The 21,693-nt window shown below is 46.7% G+C and overlaps 1 protein-coding gene across 1 annotated transcript; it reads left to right on the top strand.

The window, feature by feature from the left end:
* The first annotated feature begins 1,130 nt into the window (after window positions 1-1,130).
* LOC124716888 (pollen-specific leucine-rich repeat extensin-like protein 1) lies at window positions 1,131-8,032 on the top strand. Its single transcript, XM_047243441.1, has 2 exons — window positions 1,131-1,304; window positions 6,617-8,032. The coding sequence occupies exons 1-2, from the start codon at window positions 1,131-1,133 to the stop codon at window positions 8,030-8,032; spliced, it is 1,590 nt and encodes a 529-aa protein (XP_047099397.1).
* Window positions 8,033-21,693: the final 13,661 nt, after the last annotated feature.

Here is a 21,693-nt window from a genome sequence, read left to right as displayed (position 1 = left end):
CCCGAAACATTGCGGAAGGCCCTCTGCTGTTCTCGTCCTACGTAAATGAGCTGGGTGACAACGCCAGGCGCCCAGTTACATCTAGCCCTACATCTACGTGGCTGCTCGGCAGTTCACAGCTGAGTGCACGGCAAAGAGTACACAAAATGACTTTCGGGCTATTTCTCTGCCGTTCCACTCTCGAGTAGCACGTGGCATAAATGAACGTCTAAATCTATCTGGGCGACCTCTGATTTCTCTTATCACGACGGGCATATCTCACTGTGCAGGTGAGCGCCGAAGAAATATTTAGGCTTCCGGAGAAGTAAGCTGGTCATTGAAATTTTGTGAAAAGATCTCGCCGTAACGAAAACCCCATCGTTTAAATAATTGTAACCCGCACTCGGTTGTTACATCCGGCAAATTATGTTCCTCATTTCGCGGTGTTACATAATGAGCCGCCATTCTCTGGACTTTTTGCGATACGTTACGTCAGTCCTGTGTGGTAAGGATCCCATACTGCACACCGATACTCCAGAAAAGGACGGTCAAACGTAGTGTGGGTAAATTTCTCGCATCTTCTAAGTCTTCTCTCAGCGAAACGCAGTCTCAGGTTTGTGAAAGGATGCAGTAGTATTGGCGTAGTACACAGCTGTCGAGGTACCTTAAATTACACCACAACTCTTGTGGGATCCCAGGTGAATGTCTGCCACAGCATAAAACTGTTTGCACTGGCTCGTGCCTATATCGCGGTGCACGTTTGGAGCTGCCGTTGTCTTCGATTTCGGCGCATCCAGACACGGCTGTAGACCTCGTGTCAAAAGAAACGTGGTTCGTCCGATGAGGTGACATGTTTCCGCAGTCCAGTCCATTCTGTCTTCGCAGTCAGAACTGATAATGCCACTGGGTCTGCAGGGGAAGACATTGGGCTCGTCAGCTCCAGAACAAGTCCGATAATTTCATCAGCCTCCACATGTGACCTAACGTGCACCAAACGCGAACTTGTAGCAACCTCTATTTTTCACTGTATACTTTGTGAAATTGTTTCAACAGTTTACGTAATCCTAAAATATCACAATAAATGTGACTACTAACGAAATGACAGGCAGTTCATCACGAAGGTGATGGATGCAGCTGTAAGATGTGCCAGAATGAAACTTTTCACCGAGGCAGCTGTCACCGCCCACCGCCACGTGGCACTGTGTGTGGCGGGCGGCCTACGTAAGGCGCCTCCCAGGCAGCCCAGCGATGACTACGCACAGCGCAGCGCGCCCCACTCCGGCAGATTAACAGCTCGTGGGTCCCGCGTCTCCGGCCGACGTGCCGCGGCCCTCGCCTGCAGATAAGTCGCGGCCCTAATTAGGGCAGTGGGGGCGTGGCCGACACCCACCCAGCCTCATCAGTCTTCAGTACTTACACATCTCATCTGCTGGACGTATCCCAATCTACTGTCCTCCTCTACAGTTTCTATCCTCCACAGTTCCCTCTAATATCCCGCGATGTCTTAACAGGTGTCCTACCGTCGTGTCCCTTCTTCTCGTCAGTGTTTTCCACATATTCCTTTCTCTCCGATTCCGCGCAGAACCTCCTCATTCCTCACCTTATCAGTCGACCTCGTTTTCAAAATTCTTCTGTAGCACCACATCTCAAATGCTTCAATTATCTTTTTTCGGTTTTCCCTACAGTCCGTGTTTCTTTAACGTACGATGCTGTTGTTCAAACGTACATTTTCAGAAATTTATTCCTCAAATAAAGGCGTATCTTTGATACCAGTAGACTGCTCTCGGCCGGGAATGTCCTCTTTCCAGTGCTGGTCTGCTTTTTATGTCCTCCTTGCTCCGTTCGTCACGGATGATCTTGCTGCGAAGGCGGCAGAATTTATGAACGCTACGTTCTGATAACCAATTCTGATTTTCTTTTGTAGTGACATTGTGAAATAGTATATAAGAAGCAGAATGCTGTTATAATTGACATCGTTTTATTGCTGTAGAATATACAGTACCAATAGACCTATTTCAGCTTTAAGCCACCTTCTGGCTATATTCTGATGGTATTGTAGTCCTGTCGCTGTTTTATTATCTTATTGCTGCATAAATATCTACAACTGCAGCCTACTTTTATTAATCATTTACTTTAATCGTGATTGCTATTGTTGGTAAATATCGGGTTAGGTCTTTTACTGCTGTAATTTTGACAGCTACGATTGAGAACTATTGTCATTTCTGCTACTCCTCATTACTTTCGTCTTTACTCTCACAGTCCGTATTCTGTGCTCATTAGACTGTCCGTTGAACAGGTCCTGTAAATGTTTTTCACTTTCACTGACGATAGCAATGTCACGAGCGAATCTTGTCACTGATATCCTTTCACGTTGAATTTCAATCGCGCTCTCGAACCTTTCTTTTATTTCCGTTATCGCTTCTTCCCCTAGTGTTTTCCAAGTGACACTTCGCTTCGGTCTCGTTTATAGCCTTTTTTATCTACATCCTACAAACTCCGGAAGCCACCGTGGTCGTGACGAAGGCTACCACTTCCAGTCACTGGCTTTCCACCTCCGCTCACAGACAGAGCGAGGGGAAAACGACTGTCTGTAGTCCTGGGAACAAGCCCTAATTTCTCTTATCTTCGTGATCCTCACGCGAAATGGACGTTGGCGGCAGTAGAAGTGTTCTGTAGTCAGCTTCAAATACCGCTCTTCTAAATTTTCTCAGTGATGTTCCTCGAAAAGAACGCCGCCTTACCTCCGGGGATTCTCGTTTGAGTTCACAAAGCACCTCCGTAACACTCACATCTTCACCGAACTTACCGGCAACTTAGCGCTGCGCCTCTGAATTGCTTTAATCCGACCTGATGGGGTTCGCAAACACTCGAGTAGCACTCGAGGGTAGCTCGCACTAGTGGTCTGTACGCACTCTCCTTTATAAGCCGAAACCCACCATTCTCCTTCTTTACTACCATTCGTACGCGCGTCTTTCATTTCACATCGCTTTGCAACGCTACACCCAGATATTTAACTCGAGTGACTTTGACAAGCAGAAGGCTACTAATACTGTGATTGTTTCTCCTACTCATCTGCATTTATCAACATTTTTCCCACATTTACAGCAAGCTGGCATTCCCCAAACTAAACAGAAATTCCGTGCAAGTTTCTTGTAGTGTCCTACAGTCACTCAGCGACCGCACTTTTCCGAACACCACAACGTCGTCAGCAAACCGTCGCAGACTGCTCACCCTCTCCTTCAGAGCATTTGTGTATACACAGAATATACTTGTTAAATACTTCATATATGTTTTACTTTTTATGTTTTTTGTACAAAAGTATCTATTTCATACGGTGTCTTTCGTTCTTCGAAAGGAGTAACATACACAACAGACGCTAGATGAGTGCATATACACAGATGTGCGTATACGGTTTTACAGGCAGCTTGCTAAGCTGACGAAACTGGGCGGCCCGCCTCGTCAGTGAGGCTGCGACGAAGCAGTGCAACGGCGGCGCGACCTCAAACACTGACAGCCAGACTACGGTTCTGTTTTTGGAGCTCATCGTAACCTCCAGACTTTGGTTTCAGCCTTTCCTGTCGTCCTGTCCCATCTCTGGTGCTGCGAGACACTACATACTGAGTAAAAATACCCACAGTGCGTCCCATCTAATATTTTATAAGATTAGCATCGGATTTGTTTATAACTCTTACATTTCTCGTGGTATTTCATTTTTTTACGTGATATTGACAGGAAGAAGTCGTATAACAAGATGTCTACTTCATGCAATGTAACTTATTCTTCAAAAATATGTTAGTCACATGTACTAATGGAATTATATTATTATTTTTGTAAATGTAAAAATGCAGCGTGGGGAAAATGAAAGTGGCTTGGGAAACGGAGTTCCAGGGTAGAAAGAAACACAGCGGAGGGAAGAAAGTAAGTACTGACCTGACTGTATGAGATGTTGAAAGTGGCCACCAGGCACTGTTGGCCCCTGGTCAGCAAGTTACTGAAGGCAGATCGTAGCAGGACTGCAGTCTCGTACGAAATATTCTGCTGCTGTTCTTGAAGACTACGAGGATTGTTGCGATACAGCTTAGACTGGAAGGCTCCCCACACAGAGCAATCGCACACTGAAGATCCGGTGACCTGGGCGGCCAGATAGGACCGTGACCGAGCTGACCTCGCTAGCAAGCCTGTCGGGAGTGAAGATCCGAGGCCAGGGCGGCTGTATGGGCAGATGCTCCATCCTGTTGGAAGTAACTGTAGCTCTTTTTCCCTTCCTTTAAAGCTCTCACTAATTGTTTTAAAATGTTAGCAATGTAACACGCCGAAGTTAGATACTGACGAAAGAAGATTGGACTAGTAATGTGGCCTGAAGACACGGTACACCGAGCCCCAAGCTTCTGATCGTGCCAAGAAGTCTCGTAGGAGTTATGCGGAGTCACTGCTGCCCACATTTTGTGATGCTGTGAATAACCACTGGAAGATGGCATAAGAGAAGCGGCTCAATCACTCACGTGAAACCAGGCATATCTGACATAAATAAGACAGCCGTGTTGAAGCCATTCGTCGTCCTCTCAGCGATCAGCCGCTCAAAAAACTGGAGTCAGTGAGGGGCACCTGCTGGTTTCAATACACGGACGACGCACACTCGGTAAGGAAGCACGTGCAGCTCCAAGTGGAGTATTCGTCCGCACGGCCGACTCGGTATGCCGCCTCTTGCGACAGTGCAGGCACATTTTGGAATGTTTTTTGACTTATTCAAAAAATATCCTGTCTAAAGCCATTTTCGGACTCAGCATTGCACGGCATTGTTTGCAGCTACGTCGACGCCATTAAACTTCCCAGCAAACAACTAACCACACCGTTTCCACGACTCTGTTGTCGCGTAACTTTCCACGATGGACACCCGCTGCTCCACTCGAGTGCCGTCGCCCCTTTGCACTGCTCCGCTTACACTGACACAGCCCGTACTATCAAATGATAATCAAATCGAGACCCTAAGCTGCCGACAGGCGTCGATATACATCGACGGGGACAGTTGAAAATGTGTGCCCCGACCGGGACTCGACCCCGGGATCTCTTGTTTACGTGGCAGGCGCTCTATCCACCTGAGCCACCGAGGCCACAGATAGTGCGATTGCAGAGATTTATGCTTTACACGCTCCCCGTGAGACCCACATTCTCAACTATAATGTTCACACACTACATTCGTAGAGCCCCTGCCCACTACACTCATTACTCGCGGTAAACAATCTTACAGAGTCCTATAAGAGTTCGGGCAATGCGTGTGCATCCAGCACAGAAGAAGAAGGTCAATGGCCGGTTAGGCTTAACTATACGACATGTACAGATACCATCTTCATACAGCCCGCACTACGCCCGCACGTGTGGATCACGTGGCAGCTGTGCGCGTCACGGGTCTGCTCATATGCGTACCTTCACGTCTAATTGTTCCCATTCGTCCGGATCACTTTTATTTGCTCCACTCAGTACATATTCGTCGTAAGACAACGTCATATTTGTACGTTAGACTCATCTGGCGGAGTGGTTTTCGATATCGTTCCTTGACGACACGCAAGCGATTCAGCACTTGTGCTTCACGTGATTATCTTCGACTCGATACAACAATAGGATTTTGGCAGGTGTAAGTTCTGCTGCGTTCGTATTATATTCAGTTCGTGTTTCTCAAGTGTTTCTGTTGTGTTAGCAGAAGAGCCAACACCGTGTTACGACTGGAGGCCGAAATGCACGCGTTTTAGTTCACGCAGGCTGGCGTGAGGAGGGAAGAACTATTCTGACGTGAGGTCTGGAACATGATAAGGAATGAGAATTCAGACAGCGGACGTAATTAGTTTGATACTTAACTTTAATCCAATAATGATGAACGTCGCTCTCGACGGAACATGAGTCACAATATTATCTGTTCAGAATACATTCTTGAAGATAGTAATCATAGTAACTGAATATGGCGCCTTGCTAGGTCGTAGCAAATTACGTAGCTGAAGGCTATGCTAAATTGTCGTCTCTGTAAACGAGAGCGAATGTAGACAGCGAACCATCGCTAGCACAGTCGGCTGTACAACTGGGGCGAGTTCTAGGGAGTCTCTCTAGACTAGACCTGCCGTGTGGCGGTGCTAGGTCTGCAATCACTGATAGTAGCGACACGCGGGTTCGACGTATACTGACGGACCGCGGCCGATTTAAAGGCAAGCACCTAGCAAGTGTGGTGTGTGGCGGTGACACCACAGTTTCTCAATGGGTACTTTTTCTTTTCAAGTAGTTCGTTTTAAAATAGGTTAACGCCAAAGCGCGTGTGGATTTAAGAGCGACAGCAAATACTTGCGATTGAGGTGAGAGTTTTATTAGAAAAGACGCAAAATCTGATAGCGGTGTTGGAAAATTCGCTGGAGGAAACGTCAGGTCAGACCTCGGCATCGCACGCATTCTCGATAACTTTGCGTACCTTCCAGTACGGAAGAGTGCGCTGCAGTCGGGGACCGCGTTCAGTTTCTGACCCAGAAGCACGACGTTTCGAGTGGGCGCGAGCAGCACGTGCACCGGCGCACGCTGAGCTCGGCGGCCCCTCCCCCCCTCCCCCGGTGCTGGCCGGCGCTGCCCCACAACACTGCGGGGCTCTCTGCACACGCAGCCGCCGCAGGTGCACGCGCTCACACGTCACACTTCACAGCTGCAGGTGCACGCACCCACACCTCACACTTCACAGCCGCAGGTGCGCGCGCTCACACCTCACACTTCACAGCCGCAGGTGCATGCACCCACACCTCACACTTCACAGCCGCAGGTGCACGCGCTCACACCTCACACTTCACAGCTGCAGGTGCATGCACCCACACCTCACACTTCACAGCCGCAGGTGCACGCACCCACACCTCACACTTCACAGCCGCAGGTGCACGCACTCACACCTCACACTTCACAGCCACAGGTGCACGAGCCCACACCTCACACTTCACAGCCGGAGGTGCACGCGCTCACACCTCACACTTCACAGCTGCAGGTGCATGCACCCACACCTCACACTTCACAGCCGCAGGTGCACGCACCAACACCTCACACTTCACAGCCGCCAGTGCACGCGCTCACACCTCACACTTCACAGCTGCAGATGCACGCACCCACACCTCACACTTCACAGCCGCAGGTGCACGCACCCACACCTTACACTTCACAGCCGCAGGTGCACGAGCCCACACCTCACACTTCACAGCCGCAGGGGCACGAGCCCACACCTCACACTTCACAGCCGGAGGTGCACGCGCTCACACCTCACACTTCACAGCTGCAGGTGCACGCACCCACACCTCACACTTCACAGCCGCAGATGCACACACCCACACCTCACACTTCACAGCCGCAGGTGCACGCACCCACACCGCACACTTCACAGCCGCAGGTGCACGCGCCCACACCTCACACTTCACAGCCGCCGGTGCACGCACCCACACCTCACACTTCACAGCCGCAGGTGCACGCACTCACACCTCACACTTCACAGCCACAGGTGCACGCACTCACACCTCACACTTCACAGCCGCAGGTGCACGCACCCACACCTCACACTTCACAGCCGCAGGTGCACGCACCCACACCTCACACTTCACAGCCGCAGGTGCGCGCGCTCACACCTCACACTTCACAGCCGCAGGTGCACGCACCCACACCTCACACTTCACAGCCGCAGGTGCACGCACCCACACCTCACACTTCACAGCCGCAGGTGCACGCACCCACACCTCACACTTCACAGCCGCAGGTGCACGCACCCACACCTCACACTTCACAGCCGCAGGTGCACGCACCCACACCTCACACTTCACAGCCGCAGGTGCACGCACCAACACCTCACACTTCACAGCCGCAGGTGCACGCACCAACACCTCACACTTCACAGCCGCAGGTGCACGCACTCACACCTCACACTTCACAGCCGCCCCCAGTGGCAGGCCGTCCAGAGCGGCGCTGCAGGACTCGTTCCGTTCTACGCCCACTCCCTGAGTGTGGGGCTGCTTTGACGTCGAATGCTCCAGAGAAACAAAATGATTAACAGAGTCGCCATTTTGACACCGGAAATTCAGAAAACTTCGGCTGAGTGTATTTTAACATTCGTGGAAAAAGATACGTAAGATTGATGCGTAAGTTCGTAGCATTTTTGTTTCACGTGTTGGCCGGCCGGTGTGGCCGTGCGGTTCTAGGCGCTTTAGTTTGGAACCGCGTGACCGCTACTGTTGCAGGTTCGAATCCTGCCTCGGGCATGGATGTGTGTGATGTCCTTAGGTTAGTTAGGTTTAAGTAGTTCTAAGTTCTAGAGGACTGATGACCACAGATGTTGAGTCCCATAGTGCTCAGAGCCATTTGAACCATTTTTTGTTTCACGGGTCGGTATTCCGCTGCTGTGGGCTTACGTATCGAATGCCAGGTTTTTACTTGTAATTTACTGCTTGCATTTGAGTTTACGTATTGTCATTTTCTGATTTCAAGTGGAACTGTAGAGTGCCAAGTGGAGAAATCGGATCCTTTCCAACATGTACTTCTGTTCGAGTACAATAGGGGGGTGACAGGGTCGGAGGCAGCCAGAAACATTTGCGCCGTGTGTGTGTGGAGTAACATCATTGGACAGAGCACGGCAAGAAAATGGTTGTCTTACATTAAGGAGGATCATTTTGACATTAGCGACCCTCCAGCGAGTCCAGGAAGACCTTTGGGGTTTGACGAAGATCGTTTAAACGCAAAATCATCCACATCAGATTACTCGAGAACAGCAACTGTGGTCAAGTGTGGTAATTCCACCATTGTGCGACATGTGCGTGCGAAGTTAAAAAATCGGCTGGTTGGCTACCCCGTGCTCTAAGCCAAAATGACAAAAAAATCGGCGGGGAGTCAAATGTGGATCTCTGCTTGCTCGTAGTCAATTGTCTCGTGAACGACGCCAACTATTGCTATCCTGTAGCGTTAATGGTGACGAGAAAGCACGTCTTTATGCCAACACGAGGAAGACGACGCAGTGGTGGAGCCCAAACAAAGCAGCGGCTCCCCGTACGGCGACCCGCGGCTCCCACAGAAGACAACGTGGAGCAGCGACCGTGTGGTGTACAACGAATTGCTGCCCCGAGGCGTAGCGATCACTGCTGACATTTACCGTCAACAACTGACAAAAATGGCTCTGAGCACCATGGGACTTAACAGCTGTGGTCATCAGCCCCCTAACGTAGGACTACTTAAACCTAACTAACCTAAGGACATCGCACACATCCGTGCCCGAGGCAGGATTCGAACCTGCGACTGCAGCGGTAGCGTGGTTCCAGACTGAAGCGCCTAGAACCGCTGGGCCACCACGGCCGGCTCAACAACTGAGACGTCTTGTAGACGCAATACAAGAACAACGACCACGAAGACTGCGTGAAGTGATGCAGCTGCACGAGAACGCCCGCTCGTGTTCTGCTTGATTGGGCGGAAAAAAAATTCGAATTTGGTTAGGAAATCGTTCGACACCCATCTAATTTGCCTAATTTTACACCCTCGGATTTTCAGCTTCTCCGCTCCCTAACAAACAACCTTCAAAGAACTTCCTTCTCGGATAGAAATGGGCTCCGAAAGTGCTTCGACAAGTCTTCCGCCTCAGAACCGAGTGATTTCTACAGTCGAGGAATAGAAAAGTTACCCCAGCGTTGGCAGACTGTGTTGTAAATAGTGAAGGCGTTATACTATTCATGACCTTCAGTCTCTCTTATGTGTACCTGTTGTACTTATTAAGCTTATGGGAAAGTGCTACAAAGCTACGCATCGACATAATATAAAAGTCGTGTATAATTTGCGTACAAACTCGTTGAAAAGCACTTTTTTTCAGTTTGTCGATAGTTGTTTATTATTTCAAGACTACCTATATACATGTACCGTCGTCCAACTTCAGATCATATTTGTTATGACGTAATAAACAACAGTTACACTGTGATAATACACAGAACACAAGGGTAGCGGCTAGTCTTTATTGACAAGTATCCCCAGTTTACTTCCCGCAAAGAAGGAAAATTTTATATATTTTTAGAAAAAGCAAATTTTTAGTTTTTTTTTTAAGAAGAAATATGTGTTAAGACTCTTGAAGGCAACAAGGTAAAAGAATCATGTATTTCAAGAACAAAGTACTCATATTTTAATTCATCGGCGAAGTGAAGAAATTTAGTGTCTGGGTGGAGAGATGCCCGTCGCTTGTGTTCTGAGGCGATCCTCAGTTCGCACAGGCGGCTGGCGGATTTGGTGAAGACCGCTGGCCTCGCACGCGGGGTGCAAGCAGAGCTCTCTCTTTGCAGCATCGTTCCCAGAGTGGATCGGGCTCCTTTGGTTTGGAGCCGAGTGGGGGGTCTCAACCAGAGGCTTCGTCGACTCGGTGACGGTCTTGGCCGCAGATTTCTAGACTTGCGCTATTGGGCGTGGAATTGTAGGACGCCCCTAGACAGGTCAGGGGTGCACTACACAAAGGAAGCGGCTACTCGGGTAGCAGAGTACTTGTGGCTTGCACATGGGGTTTTTTTTTAGGCCAGGCAGTAGTGCGAGATGTCCTGATGAACACTCACCAGTCGACGTGCAGGCAGGGAAATCAGGACGCGCTCAGTGTACAGACACTTCAGCTATAAAGATATTAGCAGTAAATTATCAGAGTGTTCAGAACGAAGTTCCTGAATTTACTGCCTCCAGGAAGTGTGTGGCTGAACCCTGAGATAGGAAGTTCTGAAATATTTAGTGAGGGTTGGAACGTGTATCGGAAAAACAGATTAGACACCGTAGGAGGTGGTGTCTTCATTGCAATTGACAAAAATATTGTGTCTACTGAGGTCGAAGTAGAGTGTGATCGTGAAGTTACGTGGACACGTTGAACAGGGCTAGGAGAAATAGAGTTAATTGTGGAGTGCTATTACCGGCCACCAGGTTCCACCGTGACGGTTCTAGAATCATTCAAGGGAGTCTACATCGTGTATCGCAGAAGTACTATATTAGTCGGAGGCGACTTCAACCTACCTAGTATAGACTGGGATGTCTATGGATTCATTACAGGTGGTACAGACAAGCCGTCGTGTGAATTACTTTTCAACACATCATCCGAAAACTGTCTTGAGCAGCTAAATCGACAGCCAACGCGTAATGGAAATATTTTAGAAAATAGGCTCTGAGCACTATGGAACTTAACTGCTGTGGTCATCAGTCCTTTAGAACTTAGACCTACTTAAACCCAACCAACCTAAGGACATCACACACATCCATGCCCGAGGCAGGATTCGAACCTGCGACCGTTGCGGTCGCGCGGCTCCAGACTGTAGCGCCTAGAGCCGCTCGGCCACTCCGGCCGGCAAATATTTTAGATCTGGTAGCCACGAACAGACCAAACCTCATCGACGGTGTCAGTGTTGAGACAGGGATTATTGATCATGATGTTGTCATTACGACTATGGTTACGAAAGTTAAAAAGTCGGTCAAGAAGGCTGGGAGAGTATTCTTACCAGAAAGAGCAGATAAGCAGTTGTTAGCATCCCACTTAGTAAATGAATCGACTACATTTACTTCCGGTACGATGGACGTGGAAGAATTATGGGCAGATTTTAAACACATTGTAAATCACGCATTGGACAAGTATGTGCCGAAAAAGTTGGTTACGGACGGAAAAGACCCACCGTGGTTTAACAGCGCAATTCGGAGAATGCTCAGGAAGCAAAGGCAGTTGCACTCGCGGTACAAGAAAGATCGGAAGAATGAGGACAGGCAAAAGTTAGTAGAGATTCGTGCTGCTGTAAAAAGAGTGATACGCGAAGCATTCAACCACAACCACCGCCCCGGCGGAGGTTCGAGTCGTCCCTCGGGCATGGGTACGTGTGTGTTTGTCCTTAGGATAATTTAGGTTAAGTAGTGTGTAAGCTTAGGGACTGATGACGTTAGCAGTTAAGTCCCATTAGATTTCAAACACATTTGAACATTTTTTTAAACTACCACCGTCATACCTTAGCAAAAGATCTTGCTGAAAACCCAAGGAAATTCTGGTCTTACGTAAAATCAGTAAGCGGGTCGAAGGCTGCCATCCAGTCACTCACTGATCAGTCTGGCCTGGCAACGGAAGACAGCAAAACGAAAGCTCAAATTTTAAATTTCGCATTTGAGAAATCTTTCACTCAGAAGGACCGTACAAACATACCGCTGTCTGAGTCTCGTACAGATTGCCGTATGGAGGATATAGTGATAGACATTCCTGGGGGTGTGAAGCAGCTGAATGGGTTGAAAATAAATAAATCGCCAGGTCCTGATGGGATTCCAATTCGGTTTTACAGAGAGTACTCTACTGCATCGGCTCCTTACTTAGCTTGCATTTATCGCGAATCTCTTGCCGAACGTAAAGTCCCAAGCGACTGGAAAAAATCACAGGTGACGCCTGTATATAAGAAGAGTAGAAGGACGGATGCTCAAAATTACAGACCGATATCCTTAACATCGATTTGTTGCAGGATTCTCTAACATATGCTCAGTTAGAATATAATGAATTTCCATGAGACAGAGAAGTAGCTGTCAATGCATCAGCACGGCTTTAGAAAGCATCGCTCCTGCGAAACGCAAATCGCCCTCTTTTCACATGATATCTTGCTAACCATGGATGAAGGGTATCAGACGGATGCCATATTCCTTGACTTCCGGAAAGCGTTTGACTCGGTGCCCCACTGCGGAGTCCAAACTAAGGTACGAGCACATGGGATTGGTTCCCAAGTATGTGAGTGGCTCGAAGGCTTCTTAACTAATAGAGCCCAGTACGTTGTCCTCGATGGTGAGTGTTCATCGGAGGTGAGGGTATCATCTGTAGTGCCCCAGGGAAGTGTGGGTGGTCCGCTGTTATTTTCTATCTACATAAATGGATAGGGTGGATAGCAATGTGCGGCTGTTTGCTGATGATGCTGTGGTGTACGGGAAGGTGTCATCGTTGAGTGCCTGTAGGAGGATACAAGATGACTTGGACAGGATTTGTGATTGGTGTAACGAATGACAGCAAACTCTAAATATAGATGAATAGGAAAAATAATCCAGTAATGTTTGAATACTCCATTAGTAGTGTAGCGCTTGGCACAGTCACGTCGATTAAATATTTGGGCGTAACATTGCACAGCGATATGAAGTGGGACAAGCATGTAATGGCAGTTGCGGGAAGGCGGATAGTCGTCTCCGGTTCATTGGTAGAATTTTGGGAAGATGTGGTTCATCTGTAAAGGAGACCGCTTATAAAGCACTAATACGATGTATTCGTGAGTACTGCTCGAGCGTTTGGGATCCCTATCAGGTGGGATTGAGGGAGGACATAGAAGCATTTCAGAGGCGGGCTGCTAGATTTGTTACTGGTAGGTTCGATCGTCACGCGAGTGTTACGGAAATGCTTCAGGAACTCGGGTGGTAGTCTCTGGAGGAAAGGAGGCGTTCTTTTCGTGAATCGCTACTGAGAAAATTTAGAGAACCAGCATTTGAGTCTGACTGCAGTACAATTTTACTGCCGCCAACTTACATTTCGCGGAAAGGCCACAAAGATAAGATAAGAGAGATTAGGGCTCGTACAGAGGCATATAGGCAGTTATTTTTGCCTCGTTCTGTTTGGGAGTGGAACAGGGAGATAAGATGCTAGTTGTGGTACGAGGTACCCTCCGCCACGCACCGGATGTGGATTGTGGAGTATGAATGTAGATGTAGATGTAGATGTAGTCCTGACTCTGGTGATCGACTGGCAAAAATTTGCACTCAGTATGACATACGCGTGTCACCAAAGTTTCCACACTGCTTGTGAATTGCGGGGTATGCTTAAGTCCCTCCGAGGTTTCAGAACACGACAGCGAGAAATATACGAGGCGTACAGGAATTGACGCATCGTATCAGGGGCAGCGATCAGCGCTCGGCGGCCTTCACTCTGTGTGTGTGTGTGTGTGTGTGTGTGTGTGTGTGTGTGCTCAGCTGCTCCCGCCCCCATTTACAGCCTCTGGGTTCGGCTGCTCCCGCGCCCCCTATTGATCGGAAGAGGTGGAGGCGCGGGGGCGGAGGAGGGCGGGGGCGGCGTGTCTGGGGGCAGCGCTGCGGGCGCCGCACCCTCCGTCAGATGTCGTGTGTGGGGGGGGGGGGGGGGAGGGGGGATAAGGCGCCCTCGCCACTTGACAAACGACATTTACTCGTTGCGAAACCTTTGCAGCAGTCAGAAATTGAGATAGTCTCTCAGACACACCACACACCACTTTGTTCCTCCAGCAGTGGCACGTGTCCACAGGCGAGACGGAGCGCCCACGACGACGTGCGCGCTGGCGTCAGCTTCCCTGGCTAGGAACGCCGCTGGCTGCGCGACATGCGGTACATTGCTTGCCACGCCTGGCCTGTGTACTGTTAACACTGCACTGACCACTTGGGATGACGACGCGACTTTGATCCAATGTCTTCGTTTGGTCGGAAACGATAACACAACTTTCTCCTCCCATTTGCTGTTTCCCGTTCTTGGTAAAATGTCTGAGTCGAAAGAAAACAAGACTCCCTGTAAATTAATCAGTTCTTTCTATCGGAACTCATAGTCAAATGAAGAGTGCAAAATGGTCAAATGACGGATCAAAATCGCGTGTGAGGTGTAGTTTAGCCAAAAATATTTAAGTGCTTCAAAATAATGACAATTAAGAAAAAATTAATTTGTGATTTGAGGGAAAGCCCACAATGTATTATCCTCCTAATCTAAGTAGCCAGGCGAAGAGTCGGGAATGGATAAATGGGGTATCACTCTGACCAGCGTGAGGTCTGGTTTCGCGAAAATTTAAAAAAAAAAAAAAGTGATGAATGAAGTGTAACGAAGTTCACCTCTTCAAGGTCTAGCTCTTTCACACATACAAAGTTGCATTGCTCTCATATTTAACTGTCAAAATGACTTCCTTGGAATTAAGTACTAAATTTAGGACGTTTCGAGAACTGAAGACGCTCGGGTAGCAAGCGAGCTCTCATAAAATTTACCTCTTCTCTTCAAGGCTTAGCTGTTAGACGCAAAAAAAGTTGCATCGCTGTGTTATTTGTGTCAGAATGGCTTCATTCTAAGCAAGTACTAAATTTAGGACATTTAGAGACCGGACTAGGCTAGGAAAGCAAACAAGGTGTAAAAGACATTATGCTTTCTGAACAAAAAGCAATAGAAAAAGGCTTAAAAAAAAAGAAGGCCGTAAAACGTTTTCTGAAATAATCTGTCTAAAAGTGAGAAATAAAACAGATTAGACAAACATTTGAAGCGCACCTCGAATAATGCTCTAGATCATGTACAACAGATGAGGTACTGATTGAACATGTAAAGTTCAATTTTTAACTTAGCATCTTAGTATTTTAAGGTGTCCTAGACGAGCTTTGCCTGTTCCATTATGTAGACCCTGCAGGCCTTGACCTATGTCATCTATGCCCAAAGACGTAACAAAATTCCAGTTTCTCAGTCTCAAAAAATTTTTAGTACAGAAGCCTCCAAAGATCAGGAAAGGGAATCCGTGTCTCCAACCGGTTCCTCATTGGCTGTGCGTCATTTCCAGCAACATTCAAAGGCGTGTCAAATGATTCTCTAATGTACTTTATTCCTTACCTTTTGACAAATAATTTCACATAATATTTGGCCCTCTTTTTGTTTCCAAAAAACCTTTCTTCCGGTGTTACATTATATTCTTCTGTCTTTTCTTTTCTTCTGTCCATGTTGTTGAAGGTTTCCTACTTATTTTTCCTATTTTAAACAACTTTTTTGTTATTTACGATTCTTTGGTGTTGTTTCTTTCTCTCTCTCTCTTCTTATTTCTGTAATTAATGGTATTGATATTTCTAGAAATACAGGGTTGTTTGCTTCATTAAACTGTGCTCATTCATTCGGAAGGCATGTACTTTCAAGATTAACTTTCGCTTTGCCGTTACTTCTGACGTTTCAGCAGATCTCCTCAATCCTTCTATTTTTTGTGTCGCACCCCCCGTTTCTCTAATAATCTGTGTTTCAAGTGTCCCTAATCTGTGAAATCTATAGTTTATTGTTAAGCGTTCACATTCCTGTAAACATTCTAGTGTTGCCATTGTGGTAAAGCGTTTTACTTATCTGATTCTAGAGACGCGTTTCCCGTTACAGATACTTTTAGTGAAGCATATGCACCTTTCATTTTACTGACTCTTTATATCTGTTGCTAATTTTCATAGCCCATTCTATATCTACACTATGTGATCAAAAGTATACGAACACCCCCAGAAACTTACGTTTTTCATATTAGGTGCATTGTGTACTCCATATCAGCGACCTCAGTAGTCATTAGGCATCGTGAGAGAGCAGAATGGGGCGCTCTGCGCGACTCACGGACTTCGGACGTGGTTAGGTGATTAGGTGTTACTTGCGTCATACATATGTACGTGAGATTTCCACACTACTAAACATCGCAAGGTCCACTGTTTCCGATGCGATAGTGAAGTGGAAACGTGAACGGACACGTACAGCACAAAAGCGTACATCTGTTGACTGACAGAGACAGCCGACATTTGAAGAGGGTCGTAATGTGTAAAAGGCAGACATATATCCAGACCATCACACAGGAATTCCAAACTGCATCACGATCCACTGCAAGTACTATGACAGCTTGGCGGGAGGTGAGAAAACTTGGATTTCATGGTCGAGCGGCTGCACATAAGCCACACATCACGCAGGTAAATGGCAAACGACGCCTTGCATGGTGCAAGGAGCGTAAACATTGGACGATTGAACAGTGGAAAAACGTTGTGTCGAGTGACGAATAACGGTACACAATGTGGCGATCCGATGGTAGGGTGTGGGTATGCCCGGTGAACGTCATCTGCCAGCTTGTGTAATGCCAACAGTAAAATTCGGAGGTGGTGCTGTTATCGTGTGATCGAGTTGTTCATGGAGGGGCTTGCAACCCTTGCTGTTTTGCGTGACACTATAACAACACAGGCCTACGTTGATGTTTGAAGCATCTTGTTGCTTGCGACTGTTGAAGAGTAATTCGGGGATGGCGATTGCATCTTTCAGTACGATCGAGCACCTGTTCATAATGCACGGACTGTGGCGGAGTGGTTACACGACAATAAAATCCCGGTAATGGACTGACCTGCACAGAGTCCTGACCTGAATTCTATAGAACACCTTTGGGACGCCGACTTCGTGCCAGGTCTCACTGAACGATATCGATACCTCTCCTCAGTGCAGGACACCGTAAAGAATGAGCTGCCATTCCCCAAGAAACCTTCCAGCACCTGATTGAACGTTTGCCTGCGAGAGTGGAAGCTGTCATTAAGGTTAATGGTGGGCCAATCCCATATTGAATTCCAGCATTACCGATGGAGGGCGCCACGGACTTGTAAGTCATTTTCAGCCGGGTGTCCGGATGCGTTTGAGCACACAGTGTACATCTGCATCTACATGATTGCTCTGCGGTTCAGACTTAGTGGCTGGCAGAGGGTTCATTGAATCATTTTCACTCTATTCCTCTACTCGAACGACGCACTGGAAAAACGAACACGTAAAACTTTCAGCGCGAAGTCTGATTTCTCTTATTTTATTACGATGACCATTTCTCCCCATGCAGCTGGGCGTCGAAAAATATTTTAACATTCGGTGGAGAAAGTTGTAGATTGAATTTTCTTGGACAGATTTCATCGCAATGAAAGGCGTCGTTTTTCTTTAATGAAAACCACCAAAACTCGCGTATCATATCCGTGATAATCTCCCCCATATTTCGCGATAATACAAAACGAGCTCCCTTCTTTGGGCTTTTCCGATGTCCTCCGTATTCCCGTCTGCTAAAGATCCCTTACCACACAGCACTGCTCCACAAGAGGAAGGACAAACGTAGACGCGTTGCAACTTCTTTCTGCCAATAAAATCCATCCTTTCGTTCGCCTTTCCCACCATATTATCCATGTGATCGTTCCGATTTTATTTATACGGAACTATTATTCGTAGGTATTTAATTGAATTGACAGTGCTTAGTTCTGGTGATTTTTCCTGTAACCGAAATTTCACGGATTCTTTTTAGAACTGATGTGGATGACATTATACTTTTCATTATTTAATGTTAGTTGCCACTTTTCGCACGATACATATATCTTATCTAACATAATTTTCACTATTTAGGGCCAACAGCCACTTTCCGCAGATATCTTGTCTAAATCATTTTGCAACTGGTTTCGATCTTCTACTGATTTTACTAGATGATAAATGTCAGCATGATCTGGAAACAAAGACTGTGCTGTATGGCTTCTCCGAGGTATCTAAATTTTCTAACTTGCTATGTTTCACATATTTGTGTTGCTATGTATTTCGATGTACTTTTTTATATTTGTCATGAACTTTCTCTTCAGCTGGTGTTCTGAAATGATTTCTGTTGGCTATTCTTTCCCGAAGATTTACTTGGGTAACTGATTCAGTAAAATTTCTGAAATTATTAAAAAATCACCTGCAAAAGCTAGGCACCCTACCTTAATTGAATTCGATTCCCTTTCCAGAGTCATTGGTTCAGTTTTGTGATTTCATAGCTCCAAATTCCAGTTGTTTAGAATTTTTCCCGCTAAAACACAGTGAAACAGTAAAAGAGACAAACTGTCCCCTTTTCCTACATCAGTTTTTGTTCCAAATGGCTGTGATATTTCGTCCGCAAATTTCGCTTTTGATAGTAATCGCTTTTGTTAAAATTTCATAAATTATGTTTGCCGACCTTCCTTTAACACCAAAGTATCTGAAGATTTTATCTATTGTTTCTGTCGACAGAATGAAATATTTCTTGAAATAGACAAATAACACTGTCATAGGCGTGGTAGTTAACATTCTGAGGTGAGTCTGTTGGGAATTTGTTTTGTGCAGGATCGGCGCCGATTCTCTACCCCTTCGTTTGTTTTCCCTTCACTACTAGTCCACGAGTCCGCCGCCCTGCCTACTTTGTACTTCGACTTCTGTTACATCTTCCTTCTGTCTGAAAACCTCCCGTATTTTGGACTTTCTTCGTAAATCTCCTTTCTTCTTCGACTGGAATTATCTGATGTCTAATTTTTCTAAGGATTTCCAAGATTTTTTAATCGGTGTAGCTGTTTTTTTTCCACGTACTGTCCAATATCTGCTCGGTTAATCTTATTATTATTTTTTTCTTTTTTTTCTTTCACTGTTATAAGCGTCCACGAAACGTTAAGTCTCATTGTCCTAAACTTCTTCCACGTCCCGGTGCAACAGCCTGGAGTATCGAGCTGTCTCGAGTCTTCATTTCTCTGGAATTCTCCTTAGGTCGTCCGCGCTACAGTTTATCACGAAGCACTCGCTGCCGTACCGATATATCGTAATGACATCATACTATTTTACTGCCTCATTGTGGCATTTCAGAAGACGTACTACTTATAGTAGATATTTTTCGTCAATCCATTTTATGTTTGCATCTTGAGGATTTCACCTGCAACCGCTGTTCTACCTAATCAACTTTTCTGTATAGCTTTACCAGTCTGTTTGAAATACTTCACCCTTTCAGTCGGTCCTATTCCTGTTGTATTTTATTTGGTATTTTATTTTCGTTTGTATTTTCACTCAGATGTGTACGGTGTTGAATTTGGATGTAAGTTGTTGGAGTTGACGTCATCTGGCGATACGACATCACGTATGTGGCATAGCTGTTTGTCTTATGATCCACGCTGTGGCAGTTTGTGTTTTGTACTCTGCCTGACCCCGTGTCCACGCCTCGCGCTGCAGTTGCCTTGTCCTCGCTTGACGCACGCGCTACGCCTGGGCGGCAGCGGTTGGTAATACGGACGGACGCCTGGCGACGCGCCGTCAGTTCTCACCGCCGCACGTAGCAACGTGGCGCGCCGACGCGTCCATTCGGACAGACTGCTGCAGCGCTCCAGCTGTTCTGTGGCTGTTCCATTGTGTTGTTTTTTATTTCGAAGTCATTTTGGTACGTCTATTTTGTGGATCATTTTATTTCACATATGAAGACGTCCAACGTGGCACAAACCGCTTATTTAGTTAGTTAACACAAAAACTTGTGACTGTGACAAAGATTTCCTAGTAAATATATCAGTCACGTGACCTCCATAACGATAGAAAAGTTGTTATAAACATTCACCAACATGAAGTGATTTTCCGTTGCCGATAGGTACTGCAAAGCAAAGAATTTTATCCGGTTTTGTGTCTAACCGACTCTTTTAGTTAATAGTGACTGCTACACTGAGTCGTACGTTAGCGGAAGGTGGTGACAGGGGAGTGAGTGCGGAGCAGACGACGAGACGTATCATCGAGGACACGGAATGATCGAATGTGCAGTGCGGAGAATAGCTCGAAATGTGGGAATGTTACACGCTGAAATTATCTACATCTGCATCTACATCTGCATACATACTCCGCAATCCACCATACGGTGCGTGGCGGAGGGTACCTCGTACCACAACTACCATCTTCTCTCCCTGTTCCACTCCCAAACAGAACGAGGCAAAAATGACTGCCTATATGCCTCTGTAAGAGCCCTAATCTCTCTTATCTTTGTGGTCTTTCCGCGAAATGTAAGTTGGCGGCATTAAAATTGTACTGCAGTTAGCCTCAAATGCTGGTTCTCTAACGCCTCCTTTCCCCTCGAGTTCCTGAAGCATTTCCGTAACACTCGGTGATGATCAAATCTACTAGTAACAAATCTAGCAGTCCGCCTCTGAATTGCTTCTACGTCCTCCCTCAAACCCACCTGATAGGGATCCCAAACGCTCAAGCAGTACTCAAAATTAGGTCGTATTAGTGTTTTATAAGCGGTCTCCTTTACAGATGAACCACATCTTCCTAAAATTCTGCCAATGAACAGAAGACGACTATCTGCCTTCCCCACAACTGCCATTACATGCTTGTCCCACTTCATATCGCTCTGCAATGTTACGCCCAAATATTTAATCGACGTGACTGTGTCAAGCGCTACACTGCTAATGGAGTATTCAAACATTACGGGATTCTTTTTCCTATTCATCTGCATTAATTTACATTTATCTATATTTAGAGTTAGCTGTTATTCTTTACACCAATCACAAATCCTGTCCAAGTCATCTTGTATCCTCCTACAGGCACTCAACGACGACACCTTCCTGTACACCACAGAGTCATCAGCAAACAGCCGCACATTGCTATCCACGCTACCAAAAAATCATTTATGTAGATAGAAAACAACAGCGGAGCTACCACACTTCCCTGGGCCACTACAGATGATACCCTCACCTCCGATTAACACTCACCATCGAGGACAACGTACTGCGTTCTATTACTTAGGAAGTCTTCGAGCCACTCACATACTTGGGAACCAATCCCATATTCTCGTACCTTAGTTAGGAGTCTACAGTGGGGCACGGAGTCAAACGCTTTCCGGAAGTCAAGGAATATGGCATCCGTCTGATACCCTTCATCCATGGTTCGCAAGATATCATGTGAAAAGAGGGCGAGTTGCGTTTCGTAAGAGCGATGCTTTCTAAAGCCGTGCTGATGCATGGAGAGCAACTTCTCTGTCTCATGGAAATTCATTATATTCGAACTGAGAATATGTTCGAGAACCGATGTTAAGGATATCGGTCTGTAATTTTGAGGATCCGTCCTTCTGCCCTACTTATACAGGGTGTTACAAAAAGGTACGGCCAAACTCAGGAAACATTTCTCACACACAAATAAAGAAAAGATGTTATGTGGACATGTGT

This window comes from Schistocerca piceifrons, chromosome 9 (genome assembly GCF_021461385.2).
Source record: "Schistocerca piceifrons isolate TAMUIC-IGC-003096 chromosome 9, iqSchPice1.1, whole genome shotgun sequence".
NCBI classification, from domain to species: domain Eukaryota; kingdom Metazoa; phylum Arthropoda; class Insecta; order Orthoptera; family Acrididae; genus Schistocerca; species Schistocerca piceifrons.
The sequence above is the reverse complement of the archived record's forward strand: the minus strand, read 5'-3'. Positions and strand labels throughout refer to the sequence as shown.